The sequence below is a fragment of the Copidosoma floridanum genome, unplaced genomic scaffold (assembly GCF_036245765.1).
Source record: "Copidosoma floridanum isolate Cflo_tuat_1 unplaced genomic scaffold, Cflo_Japanese_pri ptg000016l, whole genome shotgun sequence".
NCBI lineage: Eukaryota > Metazoa > Arthropoda > Insecta > Hymenoptera > Encyrtidae > Copidosoma > Copidosoma floridanum.
This window is the reverse complement of record NW_028321893.1, coordinates 17,633,706-17,656,822: the sequence shown is the minus strand read 5'-3', so window position 1 is coordinate 17,656,822 and position 23,117 is coordinate 17,633,706. Positions and strand designations below refer to the sequence as shown.

General features: G+C 31.0%; 1 protein-coding gene across 3 annotated transcripts in view; it reads right to left on the bottom strand.

Annotated features, from left to right (window-relative positions):
* The window catches only part of Lnpk (zinc-ribbon metal-binding protein lunapark), a 218,770-nt gene that overhangs the window by 59,905 nt on the left and 135,748 nt on the right, over positions 1-23,117 (bottom strand). For all 3 annotated transcript variants that reach the window (XM_014361320.2, XM_089592318.1, XM_089592319.1), the window contains exon 5: positions 2,141-2,381. In XM_014361320.2, the coding sequence (XP_014216806.2) occupies positions 2,141-2,381 (241 nt within the window). The remainder of the gene's footprint in view (positions 1-2,140; positions 2,382-23,117) is intronic.

The window sequence follows — 23,117 nt, the reverse complement described above, 5'->3', positions numbered from 1 at the left end:
ATTTTATTGAAATCAATACACTGCAAAGTCCTACCATTTGTTTACCTACGCTATTTAAATTTCAATCCTACTTTTTTTTTTTTTTTAAATAAATACCTACTAACGTAGTGTATTTATTTTTAGGCTTTATTGTAAACGAATACATACAGCCTTGTTTCAGTAAGGCACATTGTTACATTATAGTTGTTCCACATTATAAGTAAATGATTTACATGTTACATTGTTGGTTACATTTTTATATTTATACAGTTATAGTTCCGTTGGTGCGTTGATGATGTCACATAGATCACCTCGAGAGCGAAGGATCTATGTGGTAGGTATTGATACAGTTGAACTTCGTTGGTACGTTGATGATGTCACATAGACCACCTTGAGAGCGAAGGATCTATGGGGTGGGAAATTTTTGCTGCTAGAAGGTTGCTCATCTTTTCACGAGAAGCATTGCGTGGTGAAAAAGCAATGTGAAAATACACAGAGGTACTTGCTCGGGAGAGTCACACTGACCGGGAAATGAACCCGCACTCTCCCACGTGCCGTCCCGCAAACCAGCCAACCGAGCCACCGAGCGCTCCTTTAATACTATTAATTCTCGGCTGGGTACCGAATTTATACTAATCAATTTCTAATTAATTACTCCTACACATGTTATTTACTGTTAACTGATTTCTTTTTTTCGTTTTCAACACAAATGCTTATCTTAAACGTATTGACATTTTGCATAGTTGTAATTGCTTATGCTATTGGGTACTAATTTTATGACAACGACTTACTTATATATTAAAAAATTCTTTGTATTAACCCCTCAAAACCATAAGTGGTCGTACCCCCTGGCTTGAATAAAGACTCATACTATACTTCAGTATACATACTTTACTATACGTGAAAAATAGATAAATAAATCTAAGTAGTGAAAGAAATTGTGTTAGAAAATCATTGAATCGCCATCAGAGAAGTTGCTGAAGACGTTGGCGTATCGGAACTATTAGATAAAGTTAGTTTTAATACCAATTTGCTTAAAAAGGTCATAACTAATGTAAAATTGTGAGACTATAGTTATTACGAGTATATCAAAACTAAAGCCTAACCGTCCTGATAAAAGAGCCCTGAAAGGCTAACAACGAAAATAGCACGCAGTGTTAAATCAAATGTCAAGGTTTTTCTCACTGTTCTTTTTAATAATTAACGTGGCGTAATACATCATAAATTTTCACTGCCAGCTGAAACAGTCAATTAGAAGTTTTACTTTAAAGCTATGCACTGTTGGCGGGAAGCGATACGTAAAAAACATCCAGATTAATGGAACTTGCAACTTTTTTACTTTTCCAAACCTGAAATAATCCATTAAAGGACATCGATTTTTAACGCTGAAAGAAATAAAATGTGGATTACTAAAAGAACGCAATGCTTAACCACAAAATAATTATCACAAGTGCTTAGAAGATAACAAAGAGCGGTGGTACAAGTGTATTACATCTGCGAGGGATTACTTTAAAGGGAACTATTTAAATACTGATGAATGAATAAAAATTTTTTAAAAACACATACACAGTCATCTTACTTTCTGAACACCTTTCGTATATCTTCACATATTTTATACTGAATTTCTGTAAAGCAGAAATGATAACCCCTTTTCCTAGGTTTTCTACGCCCAAACTTTAGATTTGAATGACCAGTATCTACAACTTATTATGATTACAAGTAATAATGTGGTTTAAATAATACTTTTTTTACATAGATGAAATTCTCTTAACCCCCTCCCCCCCATGTACCACAACAATACTGAAAACCATCAAAGTTCATAATTCTTAAGAATTTCTACTTCCTTTTACTGGTTCCAGACTTATTTTTTTCCTCAAATAATGGGCTAGAAAAATAAAGGAACATATTTTGGAATTACACGAAGTTTTATTGTCTCCTCATTCTATGAATTACTAATTTGATATGATTAAACACTTTTTAATTAAATTGACTTAAGGAATCCTTGACGTCTTAGTGATTACGTATGTACACTCAAAATAAAATAACTCTAGCAGTAAGATATAAAAGCAACATTTGAAATGCGACTTTTCATTTTTATTGCTGCAATAGAAAGTGAGCTTTGCCCTATACAAATATTAGATAAATACATACAGATACTAACTTGGTACTGATGTTGCTGTATTGTTTGATTTACTGACTAAGTAAGGACTCAATGATGATAGCGTTTGTCCAGATGAAACTCCGATTGGTAAACATATTCCTGTCGTGTTCGATGCATTTTGATATAGTGTAGACGAAGCCAACGCTCGACGGCGCAATTCAGATCCAGATTGTAATGAAGTTAAAATTTGAGGGGTGCTTGAATGGGATATTTCTGAAGGGGCCAAAGAATGCCTAGAACTCTGAAAAATAATTTTTATTGATATTTACAAAAACAGTTTGATTATCTATATGCCAAGAGGTAATGTAAGACTGAAAATAAAAGTGTTTTGAATTTGATACGATTGGCTAAGTGTTGGGTCAAAAAAATATTGGAAAGGCCTGGGTCATTTTGACCTGGAGAAAATGAAGAAGTCACAAAGCCAGTGTATCAAAGGCTCGAAGGTACTAAAAAATAAATAAAGGTGCAGATTTTTCAATATTTCTGCTTTTATTAAGTAATTAGGTCTCCTATAGATCTTATCACACTGTGTCAGACTAAAGATACCAATGTGAATGGTTTTTACGAATATTTATATTTAATACGTTTAAAAAGTTATATTCAAAAATACTTTTGTTTTAGAATTTGTTGTAAGCTATCACCTATCTATCACCAGTTGTGGACAAAAGTTCAATTTTTTTTCTTGGCATACAAGCTTGCATTTTGTAAAAATATAATGAAATTAGTCAGATAATTGAAAAATTACCATTCATGAAATTCATTTTTGGCTTTTTTGGAAAACAATCGTAAAGTTTGTAATTTTTTAGGTGTGTCTTATGATGTCTTTTACTAAATTAAAATTTCATATTAATACGTTTGATAACTATATATATATATTCTATTGTCAAACCATGAGATGTGTATATATTTAATATATGAATGTAGTATACTACTTGGTCTTATTGTACATGAGTCTGAAGAACTTTAGTGAAAAAATAGCTATCATGTTTGTAATGAATAAAAGTGAAGATTGACTATGTAATTCAAAGTCATTGATTTATTTACCTAACACATTTATTATAAAATAGTTTGAAAACTTAAAACACAACACAAAAAATTTCAACTTACGTACATAATGATGTCGGTATCACTAAATTCTTTTATACCTATAAAATATTATTTTTTAAAAATTTATTATGTTGCAGGTCGACAAACTATTTAAAATAACGTACTTCTACGACAACTTCCTCGAGAAATCAGAATCGATCAGTTATCAATAAATAAAAGATTAGTTTATAAAACTACAAAGATAATATGGTAAGTAATATATTTCATATAATATATAATATATTTCATATGGTACGTAAAAATTTATTATGTATATAAGTTTATTTTCACCACTTTATATGCAGATTGATAAACCAAAAACTTTAATTATGCTTCAATCTTTAAAGTTAAACTTTTCTAGGCACGCTTTATATGTGCAGTTAATTCATAAAACAAGCAAGCCAACGCAGACAAAAAATATATACAGTTACGCCAGGTCTTACTCCATTTTTTTTGTGCAGATCTTCGTAATATTATATTTTCTTGACACATTCAGAACAATAAACTAATCGGAATGCACATGCCTAGGACCTATTTTAGAAAAGGCAGATTTTTAGAGTCTTAGTAAAATATAAAAATAAAATACTTTTGCAAGACGCACTGCGTGAACATTAACTTTCCTCTACCAAATTGTGCGCTGGTAATATAAATTTTTGTAGGGTCTAGTCAACATGATTATAAAAAAAATGACTGCGAAATTATCTAGGACGGTACCACCAATCTCCTTGTCACCTCTGCCTGTAGTCGGTCGTAGGTAAAATCAAGAAATTCTGTAAGCAATTTTTAGTTGATGTCTCAGCGTAAGATTAAAATTGAACAATAAATTCAATACTCTCTATTGAGTGAATCCTTTAATTTTTGACCAAAAATTAGGCATCGCCGTAAAAAATAATTTTTCAAAATTTTTATCATAGCTCTGATAATATTAAGAAAATGTTTTTGAAAAAGTCATACCAACTTGGAATTTCCTGCTCTTTTTAATAATAATGTCTGTTTTCTTCCATTTGCAATGTTACCAACTAAAGAAAAAAAATGCATCCTTCAGAGTTATCCTATTTCGTTGGCTAAAATCTTAGGTAACCTTCGGAAAAAGTAGAAAATTTCACATCAGAAGTATAATAAAAAGTGGGGATTAACATTGGGAGTCAGATCAAAAAATTAAATTTTAAACGTTGAGTAAATGTGGTATTCAAAATTTTTGATCGAAACAAAATTATATCACATTATATCACCAGAATTATGTATAAAAGGGTAATAATTATAATTAACAATAATTTCTAGATTTAAATATCAATTTTATCACTTCAGTTAGATTTCTGGATAGGTTTTACAGTAAGTTATTTATTATTTTCCCCAGGTACAAGCGCGTGATAACTTAAAGTACCTTTTATAGTCTATCGATGTAAAAATTTAGATTCAAGAAAATTAGGAAACGTCAAGTACTTGTTTTGTAACATAAAAATCATTTTACAATTTTTAATCACATCTTTAGCCCACATCTACAACAGCTTGATTTATTAACCAAGGTCTTAATGAATTGCACTTCACAATTTTCTCTTCTAATCTCTAGTTAGGCTCTTTTCTGCAAGCAGTATCAAAAAAGTGCCACTCTGTAAGAGTACAGAAATCTTTATGTTGCAATGATAGATTTTCAAAAGCCTTCTTATTTGTAAACTGTTGTGGAGCGCCATCAGAAAAATTAAAAAGTCTTATTAATTCTTGCAAATTTAATTTTTAATTAATTGATTATTTTTGTTATAACACATACTCAGAAACAGTCTTCTCGGTCATAAAAAAAAAACCATCTTTTTTTTATTGCAGTGAATTTTTCTAATTTTTTTGTTTTCTTATTAAAAAAACAACGTTAACGTACTTGCACTCAAACTTGGTTCAGCTTAAAAAATTTTTCTAATATTTGGTTCATCTCACTTTTGGGCACAATACTTAACAATAGATTAATTTTTTTTTAGAAGTAACAGTAGAATAAAATAATAATTTTTATTAATTTTAAGTTTTAAGTACGACATTGTTACATTCCAAGTTAATACAGACGAATCATACTATGAGAAAAAACATTGCCGATGTGAGCTTGCATCACTCATCCAAAATCTCAATCACACCTGCCAAAAAAATTCGATGGATATTGTTGTAGTATGATTTCCTAAAACATTAAACATAATCGTGCAAGTCTACTGTTTTGCTGTTAACGCAGTTTGCAAGAGTATTACGCATAAGTTGACCTAATTTAACCAAAAAAGCTTCCTTTACTTACCCTGATGCCATAAAAATGCACCAACAAGAGAAAAAATTTTTCTATTTACGTATGTTATCTGTACTCTAAAGTTATAGTCAACTCTTGACTTCCAAATCCCGTAAGTACATTATACACGTAAGGCACAACGTGTTAGCTAAGGCAACTCGGGTATATTTCTAGGACATCAATTGTCTCAGACTACGCTAAAGAGCACGGTACAGCGAAGGAGGCCCACTGAAAGTGATTCCAACGATAGTAGAGAAAGCAGAAACCGCAACATCTTCTTTCCAGCCACGAACTCTTTCGTATAGTTTAAGGAACCACTGAGAAATACTGCATGAAGCATTAGGGAACTCTGAAGCAGTCGTAACAAACATTAGTGATAGATGTAAGTCAGTTATCAGTAACATAATTAATACTAAACATTGATAAAGTGACCCGAATAAACTGTGTTTAAAAGAATAAATTTGTTTTAATTGTCTTAATAAAAGAAAGTAGTAATTAAATTTATTTAAATCATTAAAACAAAGACTTTTATCCAGATAAAAGGAAAAAATAAAGCTCACGAGCTGGATTCTATGAGACCCACGAGCGAGACTAAAATAAAATGGTTAAGATCATACTCTAAACAACTCCGGTCATAACAATATATCAATTTTTATCATAAGTTGTTATATACTTACCTGATAGTATTCAATTCGAAACAAAATTTTATATTTTAGATAATTTTATTAAGACTCTCCACTTTTTTATTCTTCCTTGATTTAGGGTCTGCATCGAAATTAAAAAAAAAATTTTGTTTACTTCTGTCTTGACTTCTTTATACTGTGTTTCAACGTCAGTTATTTGATCGCATCTGCACGATTTTTCGCACCATGGAGCGCTATAAAGTGCGTATGATTTTTATTAAATTATGTTAAAGAATACCGGTCATTTTTTAATCTTTAAATATCCTAGAGTCAAAAGTATGTTGATCCCGGCTTAATTTCAGCTCGGGAGGTGAGACTTGTTTGGTCTGCTAGACACATTGATTGGCTGCAAGATTTGTGTGGCCTGCCACTGGTAACGCCAACATAAAAGAAGTAGCACCCGTCTACACAGAGCTCATGTTAAGTTTTTCAAACTGCATATACTTTACCTTACAGCTGATACAGCTTAAAGCCTATCGTCATAGGAATAAAAAAAAATGTCATGCAGAATTTTTGTGGATAAAAAGATTTTTATGGTCATGACAGAATTTGCCGCAGTTCATATATGGATGTAACTACGTTTGTAAAGTGCAAAAGTGGAAATATCAAGTTGAAGTTGAAATATCATGACTAGCCCTCTTTAGGGCTATCATAAGTATTCATATTTTCTAATTATATATCAATCTCATCAGTTCTTTTCAAGGCCATCCAATGTTTAACTATCTTGCCAACAATTACATTTTTACTACCAATTCCATTAACGATTCGTCCACTAAAAGATTATGTAAAGCCGGCCACTATTAAATCAAGTCAGTAATTCACTGGTAGATGTGACGAGCGGAGTTGTCTGTCGCAAGGCTGAAAGCCCTGAACACCAACTACTCTGTATGACCCTCTTGACTCTAAGCATTCAACCAGGAATTACCGATCCTCTTTGAAGTCTGAGCTGGGCGAACCTAACAGTGAAGCTATAAAGGAAAAATAAACTCAAGAAAACGGGAAAGTCTCCAACAGGCAAGCGTTACGAACCAACTTCCTCACCTTGAATGACTTAAATGACTGAATTCTGCGAAAAAAAGGTGCTTTAGACACCAACGTCTCCAGCGTAACACCAGGAAACGTTGGAAAAGAGTCCTACGACTTGCTCCAACGCTTTAGAGAGTTTTAGTTTTCATACCGATCAATCTAGTGCTATAAAAGCAGGTCAGAGAAGATCACCCTGAGGTATCCGGGCAGTCAGGTTAGCTGGATCAGTCAAGAAAGAGTTTAGCTTACCGGTCCTTTTCAGGGCAATCGAGGGCAGGTTGAAAGACAAATTTTAAATGCTTTAAATATATTATAATTTTAGGCATCAAGAAACTGACGCAAAACATTTAGCGAGATTGAAACAGTGGCGTCAAAGTCAACAAATAAAGAATCCTTTACGTGAGAGATTAGCTTATCGTTATAACCCTGACAGTATTTACTTGAACCTTTTATATTTTTAAATAGGTAGAATAATATATAATTGTATTTATTGTGGCGATAAAAAATGGAGACATTAAGCTCCAGGACTTTGTTACTCTGCTAACAGATTTGTAAGATTGGAAAAAAAATTGTTTAATTATATATTTTACGTCAGTTCCAAATATTCATAGTTTTAACAAATAGCCCTCTACATACATTATAACGCAAGAAAAAGTAAATCAACGGACTTTTTCTTAGGCCAACAATTATTTTATAGCGTAAGGGATGCACAGCACTTTTTAGCATAACTATATTTTTCTCACTTTTTACAGCTCATTATTTGATACAATTAACTGCATGGATTCCGAGTAAATGCGTTTTCAGTAGAAAGATTTTTGTTTCGACAAGTGTCAGGAACAGATGTTAAATTTTTAACTGAAAACGTTTTACATTACGTATCAACACACTTCGGTGTTCTATTCAGTGAACCTTGGGTGAAGATGAGACGGGGGGCTGATAGTATTAAATACTTATGTGCGTATACATCATTGAACGCGGAGTCTGTAACATGGTCGTTTAAGACATCATTTTCGTGGTTCCGCCAGCTGATCACACTCACCCTGACCCACGGCACCAACCATGTGCATTGCTACCTGCAGCTGACGTGTCAATAACAGGCGTAGATGACAAAAGTCGAGTCTTAGGCATTGTCCTAGTGCACTAATACTCATGGTGGCTATAAGGGGGGGGGGGGAGGCTGGTGCAAGCTAAAAGAAAAGTGGTTATATGTATTGCTAAACTGCAACTAGCACTTAATCATCGTTTTTGCTACTTGACATTAACTATCAAACTGATTTTCAGCCAGAGATGAAGAAAAACTGTGTACGACACACGGCCAATAGATTAGGTACCAGGATCTCTAATTTTCTAGCCTTTTACGATGATATACTATTGTTTTGATTTATGAGCTTACTTAAATTTTTTTGCTTGAGAAATATTTACAAAATTTTCCATCCATTGCGTCAAGTGTTAATATGAAGATTGACATTCGAGAGTTTGACTTTCAGTTGAAGTTTTTGTCATTGGGTGTCTAAGGATTTGCTCTTAATAGATTGCACTTTAGTTTCCTCCTGTTTCACAGATTATTTTCTTAACTATAATCTAACGTTTCAGGAATTTTAATTCTCCCATTATCAATTATTTTTTTGAAATCAGCTTTACTTGGATGATATAACATATATTCAAGTCTTTGTTTACAGTTTCATGTGATAATACACATGTACGTTAACTCAAATTAAAAGTACTTACGAGCTGATTTACAAAATAAAATAAAACATCTTTTACGAGACCGCAGAATAATTTTTTTAATACTTTTTTTCTATTTTTTATAAAGGCGTAAAATATGAATGCCAAATAATCGTTTTACAGGGAAAACTCAAAGAAAAAATGTAGTAATAATCAAAAAACTTGGACACCAAGTTTACTTAGAATGTAATTTAATTTTTAGATCTGACTCCTAATGCAAACTTCTACTTCTAATGTATGAAAAAAAAGAAAAAAAAATTTTTATAACCAATTCGTTTCAGAGCAGCTAAGCAGATAAAACAGAACTGACTTTATCTTTTAAAAAAAGGAAAATTTTATGAAAAATATAAAAATAAGAGAAATATGTAATTTACATTTAAACCAAATCCAAAACCTCAGAAAATTTTTTGATTCAAACTGTATAGAAGTACGCTGCATGCACAAATGTACGTGTGCTGCTATTTACTGCCTCTATTCTTACTCTCTATCTCTCCTTACATGTAGGCACAGCGCATCTGCTTATCTATTCTCATTCTCTTGCATTTACTGCTAAATGCTACTACTGCATATGATCAGAAATTATATAGCTACGGAAGAAGATTTAAAAAAAACCATTTTTGGTATAGTTTTTCAAAAAAAAGTTACAAATGGTAGAAGTATTTAAAAGCCATTAAGATTTTTTATGTCATCATTTTTATTAACAACAAAAAATACAGATGGAGTAATCGTGGCTAAGTTAGCTAATGCGTACATTTTAGCTAAATTGAGATATGGCTGCTTCAGAAGTAGTGTGTGTTGGATATTCTGTCCTGTAAATTTAGGAATTACTTAACTTTTTAGAGCTTTTTAACCTATCATTTGTTTCTAAGCTTCGCAGCTGGTCATAGATCACATGGCTACCTTAATGTAAGCTCTGTGATCGCCCTGGTGAGGTATAGGGCTATTCAAGTGTGGTGAAGTAGTATGAGGTTAGGGCGGAGAAAAAGGTAGAAGATATTAGTTAGGAAAGTTAAGATTTCTATCATTAGCTAGTTAGTTGGGTAATAAAAGATGGGATGAATTAGTCAGAATGAGGAGGGGTGGTAAAGGGTGCTAGTAAAAATCACTTTACCAGTATACGTGTAGTAAAAAGTAAACAAAAAAAAATAATGACCATTTTCAATATAGTATTAATAATAACAATATCAACAACAACAATAATTATATTCAAACTAAGAATGAGTTGGCTGATTGTGCTATCAGAATTTTTTTATTTTCTATAATTAACAACGTTTTGGCCCATACAGTTATTAAATAACAAGGCCTCATCAGGCACGAAATATAAAATGTAAGAACTTATATAATGTTGAAAATATTTTAAAGACAGCAGCAATATTTTTAATTCCGCACTATAACTGATCCTTACATTCGTCACAACATAGTGATGACAAAAGGCACGCACGATGGTTATGCGGCGAATAAAACACGTAAGCCTATCTGCACAATTCATACATAGGCACTGCTCTCACATGTGTGTATCGCATATGCCTGCGCGTCATATGATAAAAGGCAAATAACATCAGTGATTGGGAGGCGTGAAAACCAGTAAATTGTAAATATTTTTTATAATTTTGCTAATAAAGTTTTTGTAATACACTTTTAAATAATTTGCACCTAGTATTCTATTAATATTATTGAACTTTGCATGATTATGCAATATTTTCGATAGTAGTCGTTAAAATTCATTATTTTCAGTATCTCACGTATTTGATTTATCACAATTGAATAAATGATTAGTTTTTTGAATATGCTCTGTTACTACCGATTTTTCTCTCCATATTTAAAGTCACTTTAATGTTTGTTAGTTCTAGTTTTCGTATGTCTAGATGATTGATCTGTGTAACACGACTCATGACTAGTGCAATTTATTGAATAAACAATGTTATATTGATCTATATTATCAGCTCGATCTTTTTTTCAATTTTATTGACGTCGAGAACTGGTCATTACATTCAAACAATATTTAAACATTATTATTATTATTATTATTATTATTTTTATTATTATAATGTGATTCTTCTAATGATAGCATTAAGTTCCTTAAAGAACAGTAAAACTAGTAAATTGTTCTTATGAATGACTTCCTGACTTAAGAGTTTGGTATTGTTTCTTTTGTGTAATCGTTTCTTTATGTATTAATCGATCAAGTTAATTGTCTAACTATAAGCTAATAATATTATTTTTGTGATTATTTGATTTTTACTGGCACCCTTTGGATTACAACGGCATTTTGAGATAATTTATCACTTTAATCCACTGTAGTGTAAATTATAGCTATTTTTTGGAATTAAGGATTTGGGCAAAAGCAAATATACCAAAACTGGTATGTTACACCTCTCAAATTGGTGAACTTTTTATTTTACTGCTAATATTGATATAAGATCTAAGTTTGAAAAGGTCTTAAGCTCTACTACCAAAAAAAAGTTTCGATAATTTAAGAGTAATTAATAATATTGCAGCAACTAAGGAATTTCTCAACAAAATCAGAACTTATTAGTGACAAAAGAAGACGGAGGCAATGCTACAGTTTTTTTTGATAAGTGTGAGTGTATACACAATGTTGAAAATCAGCTAAATAATAATCAATACTGTATGCAGCTACAAGAAAATCTTGTAAAAATTATAATCCGTTGAGGGTGAGGCAGGAACATAAAATACGAAAGTATTTAATATTTCCCACAATAAAACTCTTTTTGTGAAGCTCTTTGATGCATACGTCCACTAGCACTTGCATTGGCCCAGTATACACAGCAAGGTTGGGAAAAAGAGGAAAAAATAAAGGGATTTGAACACTTTTCATTCTAGATCGTTAGCGGGACTCGTTGACGATAACTTAAAAATTAAAGTTGAAAAAACTAGTACCTAGCTCATTAGTTTTCTCGATTAGAGACTAATAATTAAACTAGCTTATTCAATACTAACTGGTGCAGAAAACCTACTGGGTTAGGTAGGTCCATCAATTCTAATTCACACCATCCTTTATCTTAAAAAAAACAGCCATAATTAACAATAAATATTCTTGAATATTTATACATAAATACAAAAAGGAACAACTGCAAAATAGAAATAAAATTTAAGTCGCAAGTCAGAAAGTAATTCATAATAATAGTTTACTAGTTTTACTGTTCTTTAAGAAACTTAATGCTATTATTAAAAGAACCGCAGGTAATGATACTATTAAAATAGTGTTCACATGTAATAATAAGTTTTCGATGTTAAGAAGATTGGGAAACGGTCAAGTTCATAAAATAGATAAATATTAAACTGTTTATCCAATGAATTGTTACAGTCGTGAGTAACAAACATACATACGAATTCAAATACTGAGAGAAAAATCGGTATTAGCAGAACATATTCCAAAAACGAATTATTTATTTAATTGTAATAAATTAATGATGTGAGATGCTCAAAATAATGAATTTAAAAAACTACTACCAGAAACACACTTATGTAAACTCCAATAATATTTATAGGATACTAGATACAAATCATTAGAAAGTGTGTTACAAAAATTTTATCAGCAAAATTATGAAAAATATCAACAATTTACTAGCCGTTATACCTCCCAGTCACTAAGGTTATTTACCTTTTATCATATTACGCGCAGGCATTTGCGATACACACTTGTAAGCAGTGCCTATATAAGATTCGTGCGGATATGTTAACATGTTTTATTTTTCACACAACCATCTTGCGTACCTCTTATAATCACTGTGTGACGAATATCAGGGTCAGTAACTGTGCTGATTTAAAAAAATTAATGCTGTCTTTATAATATTTTGTATACTTGCTAATCCTTACTCTAACTAGTAACTTTGTATTCTATCTTTTATAATCCTACTAACTTATAATTAAAATCTAAATTTTCCCAACTAATACTTCCTACCACATTTTCTCACTAACCTTACACTACTCCACCATTCTGAAAAAACTCCACCCCAACAGGGCCATCATAGAGCTCACATTCAAATAACGCTGTGATCCATAACCAGCTGCAAAGCTTAGAAACAAGTTCCAGCTCAAAAAAATTTAAAAAGTTTTGAAATTTCAAATTAATTAGACAAATACTTTAACCCACGCTTCTTGTGAAACAGTCGCTTCTTAATTGAGCTAAGACGTACATATTAACTAACTTATATATGATTGCTCTATCTGTATTTTTCTTTATGAATAAAATTATTGCACGAAAATCTTAGGAACTGTCAAGTACTATTATGTTTAGAACCGTACAAGCTTTAACACTGCTGCAAATTTATCTATTTTTCTTAATTTCTTGTACGGCCTGGAAACTAATGGTACGTATTTATTGCGTAAGCCTCGATTCAGTTCAGTGTACTTTACTTAACTGTTGTTATCACTGAAAATCATAGCATTTTACGTACACAAGTCTGCTTCGTGCTATGGTTGCTCATTTTTTACGTCCATATTTTACTACTTCCTCTTAAAGTATATGGTCTTTTAGGCTAGGTCTGCTCCACATAGTCGTAATGTTTAATATTAGGGTGGTGACTGATATTCTTTATCAATACACAGAGAGAAAATGGGTACAGTTACGGCTATGGTATAGTAGTCTAAATATTTCTACACGGAAAAAAAATCAAGCAGTTGTGGCATAAATACCATATATACTTGAACAGTATGAAAGAAGACACGCATAAAACGCTTCGATTCACATAGCTACATTGTGATATACAGGTAGAGATGGTATAAGATGTGCTGAATGAACGAATACAGCATGGCTTGCTAGATTATACACTGTAACATACATAGGAGTAGCGCGTAGAGCTCACAAGCAAAGTGTTTCGTATACACTCACGCTGATTTCGAGTTAGAGCTATGCATAGCAAGCATAGACAAATTTGGTTTTCTACACAATTGTCATCAACAAGGTTAGTGGTTTTCACTGTACTTATAATAAGATGTTAATTATCTATTGATATATATACATACATACATATATATATATATATATATATATATATATATACTAGTGGGGTTCACGCCCCCCTGCGCGCACTGCGCGCCAACCCCTCAACTTCCGAATATTGTGCATCAATACAAAGCAGTATCAATACAAAGTACAATTAGTAGTTACGTAGATGCTAGATATGTAAGTCCAATGGAAGCAGCTTGGAGATTTCAAGAATATTAAATTTGTGGTGAAAGTCATACAGTTAAAAATCTAGCTGTTCATCTTGAAAATAAACAAAAACTCATATTTGAAAAAAATAATATCAAAAATGTAATAAAAAATTATCAAACACCCCTAACAGCTTGGTTTGAAATAAATAAAGTAGATAATTTTGCAAAGTCGCTAAAATATGTTAACATTCCAGAACGTTACATTTTTGACAATAAACTTAAAATTTTTAAAAAAAGGAAAGTAACACTAAAAAATATTGCTATGGGTAGATTAAACATAGTATCTCCAAAAGATCACAAACGCTTTTTTTTTCTTTTTTAAAATAAATTACACAGGGCTACATCGTTTGAAGACGTTGAAAAACATAATGGAATAACATATAAAAATTTCAGGGATACTGCAATTGCAATGGGTTTCATAAACCATGATTCTAAAATCGACAATATTTTTAAAGAAGCCATAACAATTATGTTTCCATACCAGTTGAGACAATTTTTTGCTTGGTTTTTGATTTCAGAAAACATTCAAGGAGATAAAATATGGAATAAATATAAAAAATATTTTACGGAAGTCTTCGATAATGATAATAATTATTGTGCTCTTCTACATATTAATCAAATTTTGGTATCGGAAGGTAAATCATGTGAGTCTCTTAGTTTACCGACACCAACCATTAGCAACTATATAAATAATTGCGATATTGAGGAAATATCTAACAGTAAAAAAATGTTCAATATAATGTACACAAATTTAAATGAAGATCAAAGAAAAATTTTTAAAACTATTTGTGAACAAGATGAAAAAGTATATTTCATAGATGGTCCTGGTGGATCCGGAAAAACCTACTGATATAAGACACTCATTTATTACTTTATTTCTAGAGGTAAAAATATTTTGTCAATGGCTTGGACAGGAATTGTATCTGTATTACTACCAAAAGGTATGACCAGTCATAGAACTTTTCGTTTATCTCTAGACTTAGATAATATTGAAAGTGTATTTTAGGAATTTGAAACTGAAAAAAAAAAAAAAATAAGGGAAGTTGAATTAATAATATGGGACGAGGCTTCTGTGACTTCGAAAAAAGCTCTAGAAATCGTTAATAGAACGTTGAGAGACTTGTTTAATACAAAACTTTGATTTCGTGATAAATTAATAGTATTAGGAGGAGATTTTCGACAAATCCTTCCAGTTATAAAAAACGGTAATGAAACTATAATAATAAAAGAAACTATTAAATCATCATTTTTATGAAACTTCTACAAAATTTTAAGATTAAAAAATAATATCCGTTCTAGTAATAAAGAATTTTCAAAATTATTGTTAAGAATTGGAGAAGGGGACATAGAAACATTTAACATTCCTAAATCCTGGATAACAGATGATGTCTGTACCAAAATATTTGGTAATTACAGCAACTGTTTTGACAATAACGTGATACTAACTTCACATAATGAAAATACTTTTTTTTTAAACAATAAGATTTTAAGTAAATTACATGGGGAAACTAAAACTTATTACAGCATTGATACTGCAACATATAAAGGTGTTGATCAATCAGATGATAATATTTATATAAATTTTTTCGTAGAAATGTTAAACAACATTCGTGAAGGCTTGCCACCTCATAAACTTAAATTAAAAATAGGTACAATAGCAATGTTAATTTGAAATTTGAGTATATCAGACGAATTATGTAACGGTACACGATTGCGAATTACCTAATTACTGAAGTATAACGTAGAAGGCGAAATTGTAACGGGAGAAAAATTGGTAATAAAGTTTTTATTCCAAGAATTACATTTAATACTAAAAATACTTCATCATTACCTTTTATTTTATATAGGAAAAAATTTCCATTAGTTGTAGCATTTGCTATGACTATAAATACGTCTCAAGGTCAAAGTTTTGATAATGTGGGATTATACTTAAAAAAACCTTTATTTCCTCATGGTTAATTATACGTGGCTTTATCAAGATGCAAAAATAAAAATGGAATTTTTGTTCAAGTCGATAGAGAAAACAGTTTCGGGATTGAAAATATAGTTTGGAAAGAAATTTTTTAATATAATAATGTATCTAATACTCATAACATAATTTAATTATTATTTTTTTATGTATAGCTAAAATTTATTAATTAATAATACATATCATAAATGTATATCGTGTTCATCTATTGTACCAATTTCAGCATTAATTTTAAACAAAATAGAAATGGACGTAAGTCTTCGTGGTTTCATTAGGCTTCATAAGATGACTTATAAAGTGATAGCTTTTATTGTTTATATTAATGATACTCTAAATTTAACTTAAATTTATGTACGTAAAAAAAAGAATTGTGTAATAAAGGACTTAATAAGTGATCATGATATAATGATTACGCGCACCAATATATGCGTATATACTATTTGGTTTTAAAATATTGTTAACTCCATATAAATTAGTTTTGAAACGTACTTAGTTGTATAAATAATGATGTTTTGCGCAACAACCCCCTATGAATTAATTTATGACTTTAAATTTCTTCTTGACGATGAAATAAATCATGGCAATAAGACAGTTTTGTTTAATGATAGGTAAAGGCGGTATGATCACGACCAGGTTCCAAAAAAGTGGTGTGGGGAGGCGGTGGGGGCCATGAAAAAATTCGTGGGGGTCAGTGGGAGGGCCATAGGGGGCAGGTGGGGGAATGTGGGATGTTTTGAGAAAACATACTATACAATATTTCCATGTGATTTGGAAGGAATGTGGTAATAGACTTTAACACATTGACAGGGCTGGCAAAATGCAACGTTACAAAATGCTAACAAAAAAAAGTCAGCCCACCAAAAACTTTATGCTTACAAAGAAAGCAAGGGATTCAATAAATTGAAATACAATTGATTGTATTTTAGTTTAGCTGATTATAGTATTGTGCACTAATCTGTAACTATTTGATTAAATATTAAAACATACATTGTTAGTATCCCATGAAGCCATACGTGGTTGAACCCCCTGTCTTGAATAAAGACTTATACCATACTTCTATACTATTGATATAATATTTTGTGGGGGGTTGGTGTGGGGGTGGTGGGGGGCCATGAAAAAATGTGTGGGGGGTCGGTGGGGGGGGCCTGTGGGGGGTCGGTAGGGGGCTGTGGGGGGTTTTGAGAAAAACTACAATATGTCAAAATAAGCAAGAAAATAACGGATTTTTACCTTATTTTGTGGGGGGTTGGTGGGGGGCAAATGGGGGGCGGTGGGGGTTTGTGTGGAATGCCTCACTGAGTTAACTATATAATATAGGAAGATGTATATGTATATATATATATATATATATATTCTTGTGAATTCAAGAGCTATAATAGAGTAAGCACAAAAATAATCTGCACACATTTACATAGCAACATAACCCTTGTAATTTAACATAATGTAGACTGATCCATACACAATTTGTTATATATAAGTGGGTAGTTCCATTTTTAACTACTACTAACCGATGTGATTATCAGCATGGTACTATATTTTTTTAATCTATCATTTAACATGTGGTGATAAAAAAATATGATTTTTTTATTCAACTAAAGAAGTTTAAAAAAGTCGCACATTACGAATGATTTCATTAGCATGTGAATACCATTATATCTTTTCATACTTAGAAAGATAATTTCTCATTTATTAAACAGACTTTACCCAATAAAGTGCCATTTTTGCAATTTATTTTCAATGATTTTTATGTTAAAAGACTTTTTAAACATGATAAAAAAATTGTTTTCACCAATATATTGATAAATATTATGTTGCACGAATTTGGCTAGATTTTTTTGGGTTATTAATCATCAGTACAGAAGAGTAAAAAATAATCTAAAAACGACGGAGCGTTAAAGTACACATGTTAAGGTAACATTAGAGCGCAGGTGAGTTGAAAGTAATAATTAAAGTAATAAAGAAAGTAATAAGTAATAGTTGAAAGTAACGGCTGAGTAGCACGTGGTCGAAAATCGCTAAAAACGCGTTTTCTCAAACTTGAGGTGCTCTTTACTCAAAATCTGTGGGGTTAAGGTACAGACATACCTGTTCATTTTTTGTTCAAATTGTACCAAAGAATTAGAAAAAATTTTGTGTTGACCAAAATTGTAAATTTTTTAAATTTGTTTATACCATTAGATAATAACTATTTATAACAGAAATATAAAGACGATCATCATGATTTTTTGTTTTAAGAAGGTCAAAACACATCAAAAAGAAAAAAAATTCCGTGGACTTGAATCTTTCACGGGCACTTATCAGCAAAACCTAATACACACATTGCACCAGCTGTAGTGCAAACCACACGTGCATTAGGTGAACTTTGCATTAGGATCAGAAAAACGATGACAGTGCCAATAGCTCATAAATATTAACGTAAGATGGTGATTTATCGAAGCCTCAACATGAAGCTAGTCTATACTTTGTCTTACCCCTACCCTGACTGTTGTTCGGATCCCAATAGTTTTCACTCGAATTCAGAATGAGTGCACATGAAACACTTTGTGCGTGGGCTTCACGCACTATCCTCGTGTGTGTTACAGCACAGAAGCTATAGCGGACCATACTATATTCATCTTGGCACATCTCATACAATATAGACTTAAAATCCAAGCGTTGCACGCTTCACTCGCGAGTCATACTAATCTGACATAAATTCTCATGCTTGAACTGTTTTTTTTTCCGTGTTAGTGCGTTGCCACTTTCTATTTTTAGAAGAACCAGACGCTCGAATTGTAGAGCGTACGTAACAATGTATGAAAAGATGGCTACACTATTGAGGATGGTGCACATCTCGTTTAATATGCTTTCAATTTGAAATAACAAGTGCTTTATAAGGTATATATTTGTATTTATGTTCAAGAAACCAGTGCATTTTGTTTAATAAAAGTCATTTATTATTTAAATTGATTAGGATAAAAAGGTATTGTGAGAATATATTATTTATTTGAAAACAGTAGGTGGAGTTTGCTTATTACAAAATAGTAATTTTACAAAAAATAGGCTGGAGACACAAAAGAAGATGAAGTAGGCTGGGCAGAGCCCGCTAGTACCAGGAGATACCCGTCAGAAAACATGCAAGATGAACGTGACTAACAGAGAGCATGATTAAAAAAAAATGCAACATCACTTTAGTACTTTTAAAGCTCAAGATCTATTTAAATGCTTAATGACCTATGCTTACCTTAGGTACAGTAAATTTTTTTAACAAAAATGTCAATATTGGCGTTGGCTTATCTAGAGCAATGTGCCTGCATTCACAGTCAAAAAGAAACAAAGACAAAATGTACGCTCCATGTGTCGCATAGCCCAAGAGCAGCGTCTAAGACCTGCGCAGAAGTTAGTGTATCCATGATAAAGTTGTCCGGACATTCGTTAAATGTCGAAGGACCGTAAAAAATCAATTTGATGTAAGCTTTGATAAAAAAATTTTTAAGCTTTTTATTTAAAAATTAAGTAAAGCAAAAAAATATTTTAATAAATGATGCAATTTAATTTCATCAAGTATGTTAATTAGTTCTTTTACTTAATAAATAGTAGTTCACTTATAAATAAGTGTAGTTAAAAATATCGGTCGTATTAATGTAAAAATCATTTAAGAAATATGCTATTCCTACCGTACATGCATTAAATTTAATACTAAAAAGCTTTTATTCGGGGACAATTAATTTATTATTCATGAGAGATAAAAAAAAATTAAGAGTAAAAAATTATTTAAAATCTGCAAGTTATAAGACTTGAAGTTACTGTATTTAATTATTAAATAACATAATTAACAGTTTTTCAAAAACTTATTCAAATTACGACTTAGGGGTCAGTGCCTGAGCACGCGATCAGTAAGAGCTAATTTTGGGAGTACGAATGAAAACTCCAAAAAAACAGGTGTTAGTTTGAGCAACGCTTCGTTGGTCTTAACGCCAACCTCATCAGGCTCACTTTATTAACAAAGAAAACAAAAACAAAAAACCCAAAAATTTTTTGTAAATTACATTTTAGGGCCACAGTTTATAAATATTAATAATACATACTCACGTCTGTATCGTTAAGACGATCGTTACAGACTGTTGGTCACCTTAAACGTATAACGTAATTGTTAAACATGTATGTGTTTATATATCTACATATAAACAATAAATATACGTTTCTTGCGAATATAAATAACGTGCGTACGTATTTAAAAGAGATTACTTATAAGAACTTTATATTTGTTATTGAGAAATAATGTATCCTCTTTTTTATTTACTGTTTGCTTGGTCGAGTATACATGTAGCGTTTCTAACATTAGTCTTTTTTGTCTATTTGGTTCATGATCTAGTATTTTGGTTTGAGAAAAATTAAAGTTATAATAGAATTCTTTCATGTGTGAAGCGACAACAAGCTCATCTTTCTTTGTACTTTTGTGTTCGTTGAGCCATTTTTTCAATGCTCTTTTTGTCTCACCTACGTACGATGCAGGGCAAGAATCGCAAGAGAAATGATACACATTTGTTTGATCGAGCTTATCAATTTTGTCCTTTCCAAAAACGATAACACTGTCCAATCTGTTTTAAATAGTAGGGTAAAATTGTATATTCAATTTTTTAAAAGTTTTTTAACAAAATTTGAAAAATAACGGGTTGTAAGGAATAGAAATTTTACTCTAGCACTTAGAATGTCATTTAGTAAAAAGTTATTATCATTATTAGTATTTATTATTTGATAAAGTCTTTTCTTGATGTATTTTTGTATAAAAAGATCAGTATAGTCATTATCGCGTAAAATCCTTTTAGCCATGAGAATATTTTTCCTGTGGAAAAATTTGTCAGATAAAAGAATGGCTCGATCAACCAAACCGTATACAGCATTGACTTTTAACGAACGGGATGGTTAGAATTAAAATTAATTATTCGGTTGGATGAAATTGGTTTAACATACCAATTATTGATTATTTTTCAGTTTTGATGTGTAATTGTAATATCTTAGAGATTTATACAATTGTTTCCCTCTACTTCGCAAGTGAATTTCAAGTGATTGTCTTGTTCATTAAAAATCTGTAAAAATAGTTCTGCCTGATCTTTGTGTACACATATGAGAGTGTCATTGACGTATCTCTTATATATAAAAGGAACGCAATCATAATTTTCTTTTGACAAGTGCAGGGCTTCTATCTCTAGATCTTCTAAAACTTAATCAGCAAATAGTGGAGAGACAGGAGAACCCATTGGGCTGCCAAAAATCTGTTTATAAAATTCTTTATTAAAAGTAAAGTAAACATTGTTGAATAAAAATTTCGTACATTCTATGATTTCATGATAGGGAATTTTCGATAATCTGTGGATGTGCATGCATCTTTTTTCCAAACTATTTATGACTGATTCTAACGAAATGTTTGTAAATAGAGAAATAACGTCTAAAAAAATAAAACTATAATTTTCTGGTATTCTAAGATTTCTAATTTGTTTTGTAAGTTCAACACTATTATTTAAATGTGAAGAAGGTTTTTCAAAAATTTTTGAAAGAGAATTAGGGAGGGTTGAGGCGAGTGTGTGTGTAGGAGAATTAAATGATGAAATAATAGGTCTAAATGAAAGAGAAGGTTTATGTATTTTTGGCAACCCATAACATCTAGATGAATTTGTATTAGATTGTGTTAGTTCTGTACGTATACGTTTTTGTCAAGGCAAACCGTTTCATTTCCTTTATCTGAACGAGTAAACATAATATCTTTATTCTCTCTAAGGAACGCTTTTGTACATTTTAAATCATAAGTATTTGTTTGTTCGGTGTTATCTAGTCTTAATTTTTTGTTATTACACATTTATATGGCTTGCGTGTTAAACAAACGACGTAACTTATTTATATTATTTAACTGTATCTACATTCAAGCTTTGATCCTAGGAAAATTCTTTAACTGTTTGTGGTACTTGTAGACCATCAAAGTTTTTGATTTACAACTTTTGTTCAATTTTTATTTTTTATACTCATCTACCGGAAAGTTTATTCTCTTGAAAAAATAGTCTTGTCTCTACAAATGGATAATAAGTACTATTCTCTTTAAATACATTAATAATTTTAAGTAACAACAAAGTAATAAAACGCAATCAAAATTTCTTGCTAAAACCTAAATAGTTTCGTTTTCATCGCATATTTTCGAAACTACAAGTATTCGTGGTTTACTGGTACAATCTTTGATACATAAAGCCAATACCAATGAAGTGTTTTAAATAGAATTTATTATCATTATTCAAACTATATGGGGTTATGTTTTATAAGGATTCAACACAATAACCTGAATCAGTAAAATATTGTAAACGAAATTAAATGCATTTTAGTTTTTCCTCATCTGAACTAAGTCCAAAAAAATATTAAAGTAAAGCTTTTGTATTTTATATTACTTTACAAAAATAAAAAAGTACATGAGTGTACATTTCTATGTCACTAGCCTATGCTTACTTACAGCTTTACACCTAACACACTATTGTATTCCATTGTATAACTCATAAATGGTTTATTGACTTGATTTATATTAAATCGCTTATCCCATGTTTATTAATGATTTCGGGGACGTCTTAACCCTCATGCCACGGTATGCCGCTTAAAGCTAACATGAAACATATTTGTTACAGAATTTACAGTTCCGACTTCCCATTTAAAAAGTTAATACAAGGTTTTGGACGAACTGAGCTCCTATTTATTGAGTAACTCTATCTTATTATAACCATTACGTTAAATTTACTGGTCTTCCTACATAATTATGAATATTAAAAAAAACTTTTTGAAATTTGAACCTTGTACGACACATTATTAAAAAATTTAATTTTATATTAGTGATCGGAGTTTACCATACCATAAACGTACCATTTTTACTATATGAGTATGTTTCTATAAGTCCATAGAAAGTCTAAAAATTGGCGCTGGTATTATTGCAAATGCTCAGTATTTTGTAAGCATCATTCCTATGTAGGTACATGAAAAAGTTGCAACTATACGTATGCTTTGAGTGGTTAAGTTTTTTATAATTAGTTGAAG